The sequence below is a fragment of the Lagenorhynchus albirostris genome, chromosome 2 (genome assembly GCF_949774975.1).
Source record: "Lagenorhynchus albirostris chromosome 2, mLagAlb1.1, whole genome shotgun sequence".
NCBI lineage: Eukaryota > Metazoa > Chordata > Mammalia > Artiodactyla > Delphinidae > Lagenorhynchus > Lagenorhynchus albirostris.
In genome coordinates, this window is record NC_083096.1 from 150,961,297 (window position 1) to 150,974,179 (window position 12,883).

The 12,883-nt window shown below is 54.5% G+C and overlaps 1 protein-coding gene across 7 annotated transcripts in view; it reads right to left on the reverse strand.

Moving 5' to 3' along the window:
* The window catches only part of SZT2 (SZT2 subunit of KICSTOR complex), a 51,215-nt gene that overhangs the window by 24,988 nt on the left and 13,344 nt on the right, over positions 1-12,883 (reverse strand). For 6 of the 7 annotated variants that reach the window (XR_009538956.1, XM_060140302.1, XM_060140301.1 and 3 more), the window contains 18 exons: positions 11,419-11,550; positions 10,508-10,649; positions 9,989-10,095; positions 5,879-6,089; positions 5,483-5,653; positions 4,828-5,062; positions 4,509-4,638; positions 3,635-3,777; positions 3,228-3,380; positions 2,967-3,081; positions 2,535-2,752; positions 2,220-2,435; positions 1,752-1,830; positions 1,411-1,505; positions 971-1,139; positions 658-772; positions 437-550; positions 65-235 (listed from right to left, as the gene is read on the reverse strand). Coding sequence is in view for 6 of the 7 variants with exons in the window: in XM_060140302.1 (XP_059996285.1) it covers positions 65-235; positions 437-550; positions 658-772; positions 971-1,139; positions 1,411-1,505; positions 1,752-1,830; positions 2,220-2,435; positions 2,535-2,752; positions 2,967-3,081; positions 3,228-3,380; positions 3,635-3,777; positions 4,509-4,638; positions 4,828-5,062; positions 5,483-5,653; positions 5,879-6,089; positions 9,989-10,095; positions 10,508-10,649; positions 11,419-11,550 (2,716 nt within the window). In the remaining variant the exon portion in view is untranslated. Of the gene's footprint in view, positions 1-64; positions 236-436; positions 551-657; positions 773-970; positions 1,140-1,410; positions 1,506-1,751; positions 1,831-2,219; positions 2,436-2,534; positions 2,753-2,966; positions 3,082-3,227; positions 3,381-3,634; positions 3,778-4,508; positions 4,639-4,827; positions 5,063-5,148; positions 5,259-5,482; positions 5,654-5,878; positions 6,090-9,988; positions 10,096-10,507; positions 10,650-11,418; positions 11,551-12,883 lie in introns of those variants that run through there. The other variant, XM_060140306.1, reaches the window with a different exon arrangement.

Sequence of the window (12,883 nt, forward strand, 5' to 3'; positions counted from 1 at the left end):
CCCTGTGGGGTGGGGGAAAGCGGCTGGGCCGAAGTCCGGTGCCGGGAACGAGGCGGGGGCTCACGTGGACCGTGGCAGCTCCTCCGCAGCACCTCACGCGGGAAGGCGGCCTGGTCGGCGGCGGGCAGCGGGATCTCCCGGTCACTCAGCTCCTGCCCCAGGCAGCTGTGCAGCAGGCACAGCACCATGTCGTTGGCGGGACAGGGCCCCTCGGCGAGAGGGGCGCCCTCTGGCTCTGCCCGACACACACTCTGCTCAGCACCAAGGGTCTCCTGCTGCCCGGCGTCCCCGGCTCAGCCCCAACCAGCCCGGCCCCTCCTGCAGCCTCCCAGCCCCCTCCTGCCCCCTCACTCTTCCGCTCATTCGCAGACTCATCTGCCCTCTGTATTCTAACACCCCCTGGCTGGCCGGCCCTCTGGGTACAAGGCCCACCCACCTCTGGAAAGCAGAAGGAAGAGCATCTGGATCTGCTGGCACTGCCGCAACAGTCCCACTAGGTCAAAACGGAAAGGGATCTCGTGGACACAGGTGTCCCCCCCCTGGTCCAAGCCTGGGAGGGAGGGAAGGAAGACCAGAGCGCGGTGAGGCCCACAGTCCCCGCCTGTGGCTGCCTCCTCCCCGCCCGCTCCCCTGCTCCTCGCCGGGCCCCCCACTGACCATCAGAGACCCTCGGCTCCGGGGCCAGGGGGCCCCACTCCTTGCTCTGGCACAGCTGTATCAAGTACTCAAAGCTCAGCATGGAGCCTATGCAGGCAGCATCCCGAGGGTGGAGCTAGAGGAGGAAGAGCAGAGGGCCGGGGTCAGCCCCTCCTGGCCAAGAGGACCCCAGCCTCCAGCTCTCAAGGAAGCCCTCAGTCACGGACATTCAGAACACGGAGACTCAGGGGGACCAGGAAGCCGCCGAGCTGTGCTGCTCCCAAGGGGATGCACCCAACCTGGAAAGTGGTGGGGTACTCCTGAGGCCACTCACAGCTCGAGGGATCTCCGAGTATGCCAAGTCCTGGAGGTGCCTCCAGCTCTCGGGGCCGGGCCCCACTCGCCCATACTGCGGCTCCACCCACACCTCGGTGACCAGGTTGAGCTCCGAGTCTCCCTCCAGGGCCTCCACCTCCACATCATTGTCATCATCTGTTGAGAAGCTAAAGGAGGAAGGGCTCTGAGCCCGGAAGAAAGGAGAGTCCAACCCACCACCACCTGGTTGGGAGTTGGTCCACGGAGGGCGGGAAGGCCAGGGCACACGGGACAGCCACAATTCACACGTGGTCTTTCCAGACCTGCGTCTGCCCAGTAAAGCATCTGGAGACAGTATCTCCCACCCCAACTCTCAGCACTGGGAGACAGAACTTCAGGGGACAGTAGGAAGAAGGGGGAACGTGGAGCAAGGCGGCTCAGAGAGGGGCTGGGCCTCACCTGTCCTTGGTGGAGGTAGAGTGCGGGGGGAAGAGGATGTACTGGACGACGCACGTGTGCCTCTCTTCGACTGCAGCCTGCCCCGGGGGCTCATTCTGGGACAGGATGGGAGAGCTTGGCCCTGCCCCGGCCCAGGCAGAGATCTGGCCTGGCCCAGCTCTGACCCTCAGCACTTTAGTCCCCTCGCCACACTGTCCTGGGACTGGCCTCAGGCCTTGGGTCCTCTGGCCACAGGGTCCCTGTGAGGCAGCGTTTCCAGTGGTCCCAACCCAGCTCAGAGGTGAGTATCCCTGGGATGATGATGGACCTTGGTGGGAGGGGTCGTGAGGGACAGCACATACCTGAATTGGAAGCTCCAGGACCATGTTGATGATTCCTTCCCCGCTGCAGGCAAAGTGGAACCCTTCCGAGAGCCGGACCCTGAAGGCCCACAAGAGTGGGGGTGGGGACAGGACGAGATGGGGAGAGACACTCAGTGTACAGCCCCTGCTTCCCACGCCACTTACATACCCACTTTCCAAAAGCCATCCAGGCAGACTTGTCGGCTGGTGGCCCTGCCCAAACGACTGGTCCCTCAGGGGTGGCAGGTGCAGTTAGGGCCAGAGGCCAAAATAAACTGAGTCGGGGGAGTCGTGGTGGGGAGGGCAGCAGCCCACACTGCTCTTTGCTGGATCCTCTGCATAGCAGCGGCCACAGCAGAAACTGGGGCTGAGATGGGGCAGGATCTGGCTTAGGCTTTCTGCCAGCTTCCAAACCCAGAGTCTACACTAGACTCTGCCCCAAGTTGCCCAGCAGGCTTGGTGACATACTCAGTGAGGATGGAGAGGAGCTGGGCGATGGCGCTGAGCGGCAGTGCGGGGGCCAGTCCCGATGGGATGCTCCAGAGCCAGCGCTGATGGTAGAGGTAGCGGGATAGCGACGCCAGGCTAGAAGAGGCCGAGCGGCCCGACACCAAGGGCAGTGGCCCTGGTGGCTCCAGTGTCAGCAAGAAGGGTGCCCGGTAGTCCAGCGGTAGCTTCTCGTACCTGAGCAACGGGGGCAATTCCCAGCTGATCTCTACTCATACCCAGCTTAGCCGCAGCCCCCCACGTGCTCCTGGCCCTGGCCCCACTCTCTTTACCAACCTGATGAGCAGCTTGTCCAGTGGCTTATGCAGGACCACAAGGCAGGGCCGATCAGACAGGGCCTGCTGTGGCCCCAGCAGCGGGGGGGACTTGGAGGGAGAGTTGCCCCCACCGGTGCCCCCCAGCCCTTTTCGTTTCACCTTGGGAGTTGGCTCCTTGCTTTGCACCCGGTGGGGGAAACGTAGGCGCAGGATTTCTTCCCGCAAATCCGACACAATCTGAGGGAAAAATGTGATCGGACCCTCCTACTCCCGTCTCCTACAGATGTGGAGAAGGGGCCCACAGACAAGGTGAGAAAACCTTGTACCCCAAGCCTTACTTGGTCTGGGGGCTCCTCCCTCTACTGGCCCTGGCCCTGGGGAGTCTGGGGAGAACGAGCTAGTCAACATTCCAGGGCTCCTTGGTCTGGGAGTGAGTCAGGGTCCAGCTCACCTTGTGCCGAGCCTGTGCTGGTGTGCCAATGGGGAAACCCAGGCGGAGCACCATGCACGGGGCCTTGGAAATGATGCGGACCATGTAGAAGGAGGAGGGGGGCTGGTCTGGGGCACTGGGGAGAAACGGGAGGGAGTCCGTGAGCAGCCCTTGGCTGGGAGAAGATGGGTTTAGGAGGTAGGAGGGAGAGGGTTTGGGGTGAGAGGAAGAGACGTGGGAAGAGGGGGAGGGGGAGGAGTGAGGGGACATCACTTTGCCCACCTGGAGAGCAGCTTCACATAGGAGTAGCCCTCGACTAGCACGAAGCTGCTCCAGTCACGGAGCAGGGAGGTCAGCGAGGAGTGTGAGATCCTGCACTGCACGGTGCTGTAGCGGCCATTGCTGCCCGGGGTGTGTAGGTGCTTGGGGATTGGCCTGGGAAGAGGGTGTGGAGAGAGGGCAGCCCTCCCAGCCCCAGTCATGGGGCAGAAGAACAAACTGCTACCTCTCTCTCTACTAGGACCTGTCTGAGGATCTGAAGGCTCATGAGCAGGAGGGCTAGGACGGCTCGGAGTTTTCTTGGCCAAGGTCGGTATGGGCTCATCTGCTGCTTCCCTTCTCCATCCCTCCCCGTCCCCTCACCCCAGCCCCTCCGCCCCAACGATGGCCCAACTATGGCGGATACCCACGTGTCATGTTCCAGGATTAGCACTAGGCGATGCATGTGCAGCCAACGCTGCCATGAGTTAGCATCCATGGACAGCACTGGCTTCCAGTAGGCAGCGAACTGGGCGTGGGAGGAGTCGGAACCACTGTGCTGAAGGGAGAGCACCTGGGGACAGGAAGCACAGCCCTATAGGAGCATGCATGAATAACCTCCACGCAGCAAACAGAGCCGTGGGGCTCAGGGGGTCAGAGGTGGCACTGGTGTAAGGCTAAAGGAACCCATGGCCCAGCCTGGGACAGAGGCAAAAATGGCCTCCAATACGAAGGCTGGATTAGGATGAACGAACCCAGGGACAGGCTGTGTAGCCCTTTAAAGCTGAATCCAGGCAAAGGATGGAACTTCCACCACTGACTTTGGAGGAAAGCCGCTGAGTGATGGCAGGACCCCAGGATGAGGCCATTATTTGCTAGCATAAGCCCCCTGCTTGTCAGTGCTAGGCTGACAGCCGGGGCTGAGTGTGGAGAAAGCACAGGACAAAGGGAGCCATGGTCTTCAGGAAGTGCATAGTTCACGGTGGTTGGCTGAAGGTGCTGGGTGCGGCCAGAGTATGCCACATGGAGACGACTGCAAGGGGGCTCGCAGTCGTCTGGGAGACAACCACCTAGGCATTCTGCAAGTCTTTACCTCTGACACCCGCGGTCTGCTGAGGACAGCCTCTCTCTATAGACCCTTCCTTCCCCCGGGGGCGTGGAAGGAGGGAGGGAGCTCTCAAGGCGAAAGCTCAGGGTCCTGGTTTGGGGGCCTTAGATTCGAACGTGGTTCTGGGCTCTAGATGCAGTGCCAATCCAAGTCTGGGTGGGCACAAGATGGGGAGAGTGAGCGTTGGGGCCCCTCACCGGGGTGGTGGAGCCGGGCGGGATGTAGAAGAGAGGCACTCCGCTCTTGGTGCTGTCGGGAAGCGTGAAATGTTCCGGGACTGAGGAGAAGGACTGAAGGTGGGCTAGCATCTGGTCCGTCTGATTAATGCTGCAGAACAAGTGCCAACCCTGAGCCTCATCGGACTCCGGTGAGTCAGAGGAGGGGAGCCCCAAGGGCACAGGGGGCCCTGGACACAAGCCTAGTGCTCGGGGTGACCCTCTCTAGCCCCCAGTTTCACACATCTGTCCCTCCACACAACAAATGGGGCACCCCTCACTGAGCGGTGACCTCACTCACCTCTGCAGCGTGTTCCAGAACCGCCGGATAACGTGGGTCCGATACAGCGAGCGAATGGGTTGCCTTAGTGCACAGGACACATCGTGCAGGATGTCATAGCCACCTTCCATTGTCACTTCCACCCGGGTGCCTCGAGGGCCCTCAGGCTCCAGGGGCCAGGGTGCCACAGCCACATATTCAATGCGCATGTTGTGTTTCCACAGCAACACCAGTTTCACCTCCAGCTGGGACCCTCCTTCAGGGGAAGAAGGAGAGCTGGTTAGGGCAGGAGGGCATGGGACTCCAGGCCTGGTACTGAGTCCTATCTGAAACCCCACCTACCACATGAAACTCTAGCCTGGCCAAAGGTTCCAAGCGTGGTTCCACAGAATGCAGGCCCAGAGCCTGCCAACTGACACAACTGAAGTTTGTAGGAGTGATCTGAAAACAAAGCTAAGTTCCGGACACCACACCATCCTCAGCTGGCTCACCTGGGGCCAAAGGAGACGGAATTGGAAGCTGAACGCTATGAGAACTAAGCCCTGAAGGCCACTCAGAACCCACTTGTCTCAAATGACAGGCAGAATCTGTCACTGAGACACCCTCTCATGCACGGTACGTGTGTGTCTTCTGCTTTGTTCAGACCTGTGGGATACAGCAGGACCTAAACGCTTACCTTTGGCCAGTGTGACCTCTCGGACGCTGTAGCCCTCTCGAAGCCGCACAGACACGGTGCTGACCAAGTCAGCCAGCACCTCCTTCTCAGTGTGCTTCTTCCGGCGCAGGGCCAAGGCAGGATTGCTACTTGCGGAGACCAGGTGCTCATTAAACAGGCGGTGCTGAGAGCCTAGAAGACCAGTGAGGATGGGGAAGGGGAAAGTGTTTTATCTGTTAGCTTGACAGAGGCACAGGAGCAGAGGCTACACTGAGTCACGAGAGAACAGTGCCAAAACCATCAGCCCCAGTTATACTGCTAGTGCCCCGGGGACCCAAGCCCTAGATGGATTCCTGCATCATCTCTAGGTCCACATTATATTCCCCCGTTCCCACACCTGCCCCAGTCTCCACTCACCGCAGTAATATTCAGGGTTCAGGGCTTCCCCACTGCGCAGGAAGGAGTAGAGGAGAAACGCCCGGTGGTAGACAGTCAGACCCAGGTTGCCTGGCTCGGGCTCAGGACAAGTGGACAGGTAGGAGCCAAATGTTGCCATCGCGATGAACTTCATCAGTTCCACATTGGGCACATGGCCAAAACTACAGTCATAAGAATAAACTCCTCCTACCTGAAGAAGTGAGCAATTAGAGACCTAGCTCCAAAAGAGCCCCCGGGCTGGGTGGCTGCTCCCATCCCTGACCCACACAGTGGGAAGTGGGCCCGTGTTCTCCCAAGACAGACCACTGCTCTGCAGCTTTCCTTCCCTGAGCCCTTTTGTCTGAAGCCCATGCCATCTAGCCACACCCCTCTTGCTCCACATCAAATACCAGCTGGCCCCCATTCACTGAAGATTTTGGCCACTGGTTCATTGGATTCCTGTCATCATCTCAAGACTACAGTGTCTAACAAAGTGCTTCTCAGACTTTAGGGTGCACACAAAACACCTGGGGATTTTGTTAAAATGCAGCAGGTCTGGGGTGGGGCCTGAGATTTTGCATTTCTAACAAGCTCCCTGGTGATGCCAAGGCTGCTGGACTGTGGACAATATTTTGAGCACAAAGCCTAAAGATTGGAGATTGGCAAACAACATATAACCTGTGGTCAAATCTAGCCTATCATCTATTTTTGTAAATAAAGTTTTATTGGGACTTCCCTGGTGGTGCAGTGGTTAAGAATCTGCCTGCCAACGCAGGGGACATGGGTTCGAGCCCTGGTCCGGAAAGATCCCACATGCCACAGAGCAACTAATCCCGTGCGCCACAACTATTGAGCCTGTACTCTAGAGCCCGCAAGCCACAACTGCTGAGCCTGCATGCCACAACTATGGAAGTCCACACGCCCTAGAGCCCGTGCTCTGCAACAAGAGAAGTCACCTCAATGAGAAGCCCGCGCACCGCAATGAAGAGTAGCCCCTGCTCGCCACAACTAGAGAAAGCCCGCATGCAGCAGCAAAGACTCAACGCAGCCAAAAAGATAAATAAATAAAATAAGTAAAATAAATAAAGTTTTATTGGAACACATCCATGCCCATTCATTTTCTTATCGCCTGTGCCTCCTTTCAGGCTATAAGAGCACAGCTGAGGAGTTGTGACAACCACATGGCCCACAAAGCTTAAAATGTTTACTAGTCAGGGGACTTCCCTGGTGGCGCAGTGGTTGAGAATCTGCCTGCCAATGCAAGGGACATGGGTTCGATCCCTGGTCCGGGAAGATCCCACATGCCATGGAGCAGCTAAGCCCTGCGCCACAACTACTGAGCTTGCACTCTAGAGCCCGTGAGCCACAACTACTGAGCCCGTGCGCCACAACTACTGAAGCCCACAGGCCTAGAGTCCATGCTCCGCAACAAGAGAAGCCACCACAATACAAAGTCCGTGCACCACAACAAAGAATAGCCCCCGCTAGTCGCAACTAGAGAAAGCCCGCGTCCCGCTGACTACACATTAGCCCTGGGCTTCACCTGGAACTACTTCCTCTTTGCGAATTCAATTGCCACATCCGACTGATTACACCCAACTTTGTCCCATTTTTAGGTTCCTTCCATCCTCCTCTTGCTGCTCTTTGACTTCCTTAAGGCTCCCAGGCCTTGAACCTCTACTCTTTTCAAATCTATCCACGTCCTCCTGGCCCTCCTTTCTCAACCCAGCCTGGACCCCGTGGTCAAGCAACTTCTTATGCATCATTCTCAACTCCCTGGCTGCCTTCACCTTTTCTCTGCTTCCACCTGAAAACCCCAACTAGGATCACAGGTTCTATACCCAGATCCCAAATGAGATCTCAGTGAATCCCAAATGGAAAAAAACCCTGCATAGCTGTGTAGGTTGGCACCACATCAAAACATACGACACCCAACCCAGCTAGTCCTTCAGGGCCGTCCTCAGTGCCGCTCGTCCTTCCTGGCTCTGCCTCCCTCCCTCCCTCCCTCCCTCCCTCCCTCCCTCCAGTACACATCCTCACCTTCTACTTTGGAGAGAAATCAGAGGCCCCCTTGGCAGAATTTATCTACATCTTCACTTCTATCCAGTCTCAAAGAAGAAGGGACACTCTCCTGCTCCTAAAGAGCCCCTCCATCTGTTTCTTGAGCCAATGCCCTCCTGTCAATTTAGGGACTCTACTCCATCCGGCTTCCTCTCCTTTCCCTTATTTTCAAACTCTGCTTCACCACAGCTCCTTGGAAACACGCTGAAGTCTCTAGCTTAAAAAACAAAACAAAGCAGAACACCCCTCTCCTTCCACCCTCTACTCCCCTCTGGCTGCCATTCTCTCTCTCGCTCCCAACTTGATCTGAACAACCAAATTCTGCGTGTCAACACTTTTCTCTCCTTCCTTCTCTTCTCTCCACTCTTCAATCCACTGCAATCATTTCCCGCGCCGCCTCTTCACTGAAATGGCCTGCAAAAAAGCCCCATAACCACCTCCTAACTGCCAAACCCGAAGGGCACTTTTCTTTTTTTTTTTTTTTAACATCTTTATTGGAGTATAATTGCTTTACAATGGTGTGTTAGTTTCTGCTTTATAACATAGTGAATCAGCTATACATTTACATATATCCCCATATCTCCTCCCTCTTGAGTCTCCCTCCCACCCTCCCTATCCCGCCTCTCTAGGTGGTCACAAAGCACCAAGCTGATCTCCCAAAGGGCACTTTTCATTCCTCATTTTACATGATCCCTCTGCTGCATCTCATGCTGTTAAATTCTCCTTTTTTCCTCCAAACTCTGAAATTTTTGACACCAGAGCTCCTGGTTCTTGTCTGATGATTTCCCTTCATTCTTTGCTGGGCCCTCTTCCTATGAAAGATCTTTGAACACTGGCGGCCCCCAGGTTCTTTGGGGACCCTCCTCCCTTCTCAAACACCATGTGTCGGCTGCCAAATCCTAACTTGCTATCTCTCAGCTAGTGCTGTCTCTTGAGTATCCGATCTGCATATCCAACTGCTAGCTGCTATGAACAGCAGTCATTTATTACATAATTATGCATTATGTTAAGCCCTTTAAACGCATCATCTCACCCATTTACAAATGAATCCAACCAAGAAGCGACAGTGATGTGCCCCATGTCACACAGCCAGTAACTGAAGCCAGGATGCCGGCCAGGCATGCCTAACTCCAGAGGTGATGCTGTACAGCTACCCTGTTGACCCACAGGCACCTCAAACACAACATTCACAACACCTGGATTCACCATCCTGTCCTCACTCCACCCCAACTGCTGCTCTCTGTTTGCTCTGCCAGATACACAGTCATCAGTGAAGTCAGAAACCTGGAGACATCCTTAGCCCCTCTCTCTTGCTCACCCCTTACATTCTGCTGATCCCAAGTTATGTTGACTCTACCGCTTCATTTCCTCAATCCTATCCCCTTCTCTCTTACCCTGAATCCCCCCAGTTTAAACCCTGATCCTCTCTTACCTGACCACTGCAATTAACAGCCTCCCTGCCTTCTCTCCTGCCCTTCCCCCAGCAACACGAGTGGCCTTTATAAAACATAAACCCAGCTAGTGGTTTTCCTTCCATATATCTGTATCACCCGCAGAATTATGCTGGAACGCCTAACACAGCAGAAGCAGAGTTCCATGCGTGGCCTATGCCTACCCTCCAGCCTTGTTTCCCACAGCTCTCTGCCTCCTATCCTATAGTCTGTCAATCCAAACTGGCTGCAGGTCCCTGAATATACCTACTCCCTCCTCTGCTTAAGCCAGTTTGAGCTGGGTTTTCTGACCCTTGCAACCAAAACAGTAATAATTAATCTAATAAGAGAGGTGGGACTGGAACTGACTGCCGGACTGCAAATTCTGCATTCTTCTTCCTATAACCTGCTGTCTCTCACATCCTAAGGAAAGAGGACAAAGATGAGAGTCGTCTCCCACCACAGTACCTACCCTGTTCTAGACATGATGTCCCCCCCACCCTCCAGAACTATGTCATTGGCTTTACCTGGGAAATCATTGCCTGCAAGAAAGTAACCAGCCACAGCCCACCTTGTGATATACGACACTTCCCTCTCCTCCTTCCCAGAAAGTCCTCACCTGCACAAAGGAGCAAGCCACAGTGCCACTGCGAAGCTGGTTCAGCAACGTCTCACACACAGCAACATCAGGGACACTGGTCACCCCATCTGTGATCACAATGATACCTGGAGCAGGAAGCATCAGACTCAGACCTGGGGACCCTGGCCTGATCAAAGTCACGGGGAGGCATCTGATGGACGGGGCGTCAGTGTCCACCAACCAATGTGTTTTATAATCCTCCAGCACCTTTCCTTCTCTCCTTCCCTCCCGTTTCTTCCTCTTGAGGGCTGGATCCCAACTTCCTCCTAAGTGACGACCTTGGTGCTCTACTCCTTCCCACTAGGGTCCATGACGGTTGTCAGAGCAGGGGGTACTTGAGATATACACTAATAAACACTTACCTTTTACAAACAAGGAAATAGACACTCTTCCCTGGGGCCCACTGATCCCCTGGAACTTCTATCTTTGCTGATAATGCCCCCTTCCCTTCCTGTATTCCCCCTTTTCCCCAATCCCACCGACATCCCTTCTACTGACCTGCACTAGAGTTGGACGGCAGCAACTGCAGTGCCAAGATGCCCTGACGGATCATACTGACCAGTCCAAGATCAGCTGTCACCATGGAGACTCCCACTTTCCGGCCCGGGGGCTCCCCTGAGTCTGGGGACTGGTCCTCTGCCTGGTTCAAGTTACAGAAAAGATAGAATGGGACAGATGGCACTGCTGCCCCCTCCACAGCAAAACCAGAATTTATAGCCCAGCATTGCCCAGGCCAGACGGGCCTAATCCTGTGAGGACCCCAATTCCCCTACTGTGCGGCCAAGTCCTGACTATGCTCCCTCCCCTAGTGTGTGCTTGGATACTGACCCTCAGATGGGCAGGGAGTCCAGCACCAGATGAAGCACCACACTGCACTGCAGCAGGGCTTCCCCACCTTTTGCCAATAAGGCCCCTTTTCCATATTTTTCCCATCGCCATTATGAAATGTCTTACACATCAATCAGATTAAGTCTTCAGACATATAGAACTGCTATCTGCCTGGCTACTTCTAGGATATCAAAAGGAATGAGAAAGTGCACTGTAGTGAGCCCAAGCAGCTTTATCACTGATTGTACAAAATACTAGAGATCAAAGTCACCCATGATCACCTTCTCAGAGCCACTGGGGCAGAAGATGCAAGACTGAAAAAACACAAGCAAATTGCCTTCACGTTTTCTCCCAGCAAGAACGTGTGTCTTGCGGAGTGTATCCGAGCGCTCTTCAACAGGAAACCTGTTGTGTGCACTCACTAGCACTTCTTTCCTTGGCTCCCTCTGTCCCCGGCTTTTAGCCCTTTTTTTCTGCTGTCTTTTCCCTCTATAATATTTGGCTTGTCCTTCCTCTCTCCTCTCTGTCCCTTAACAGCTCCTCTTTCTAAGTGGCCTCTACCCACTTTCTCTCCCACATACCTGGCTCTGGGGATCATACTGCTGCTGCAGCATGGTGGCCACCTTATCCTCAAAGAGACAGAGCTGCTCATACACCTGTTGCAGGAACATCTCCCGCTGGGAAGGGTCCAAAAGGCAGCCCTGGACCAGCACCTGAGAAGCACGATGGAAAGAGCAAGCCATGAAGGTCAGGGGGACACTGGGCAGTACCCCTCTGGTCTCCCTATTTATTCTCCACACTGGGCTTCCCCAGGCGTGGAGGTACCAGAAGATCTTCCAGTTTCCTCCACCTCGGCCTCCGGAACATTGTCTATAAGCTGCCCTATCTGGCCAGGCAAAGCCTTTCTCATTGACTCATACTTTCGTATTCTTGCTGATTTCTAAGCACTGCACACAGAAGCTGTTCTGGACCTTTTCTCTTTTTTAAGCTCAAAATCTTATTCCCCCAGTGAATGCTCCTTCCTTCCTTTTACCCTCAGCAGATAATTCCCACCCCCCTCTTCACAGAGAAAGGAAACAAGTCAACAGGAACTACCCACTCACCCTAACCCTGAGGGTGTACTACTCTCCAACCCATCGAAAATGTCCTCAGTGTTTGCTAGACGTTTATATCTATGTGTTCTAGTTCTTCCTTTCAGGCTCAGAAGAAAAGATTCCTCTTCCTCCTTTTTCTCCCTAAAGCTAATCGCTCCATCTACTCTTGGATCTTTTATCTAATAGCTTCATTCTCTCTCCACGGGGTTTCCTTCCTTCTACTCTCGACATAAATAAGTGCCCCCATCCTAAAAATTTTATAAAGGCCTGGTGGTCCCTGTGGTGGCCCTCGGGATCTCTCCTCTCTCCCTGCCCCCATCAGACTCCTACAACCTGCCCACTTCTCCCCAACCCCTGCCCACTTCTCCCCAACCCCTGCCCTCCCGTGCAACAGCTACTTCTCTCTATTCAGAACTGGGTGAGTGGGTGGGGACAGCCAGAAGAGGGCAGAGCGGGACTCTGGACCACTAAAGACCTGACTGTGAGAAGAGAAACAGAATCAGAGGAATAGTGGGAACTGGGGCTGTGAAAAGGTGAGAAAGATGCTCAGAGCTGTATTGTTTAGAAGAGTGAAAACTGGGTCAACCTAAGGGTCCAACAGTAAAGGTTTGGCTAAATATATAACGACAAAATATGATAAAATATGAAGACAAGTGGTCATTAAAAATTGTGTTTTCAAAAATATTTAGTGACACGGAAAAATGCCCGTATCACACGTTAAAAAAGCAGGATGTAGAACTGTGTGTTTAGAATGAGCCTGATGTTTCTCCTCTCTCTGGATGGAGGGGTGGTGGCGAGGGAAGTAAACACAGACTCAAAGAGAAGAAACACAGTCCACAACATGTCAATAGTAATTATTTCTGGGTGGTTTATTATGAGTGAGTTTTGTGAGTTTTTTATATTTTACGTATTTTTCAAATCTCCTTCACTGGGCATGTATTATAAACGTGAC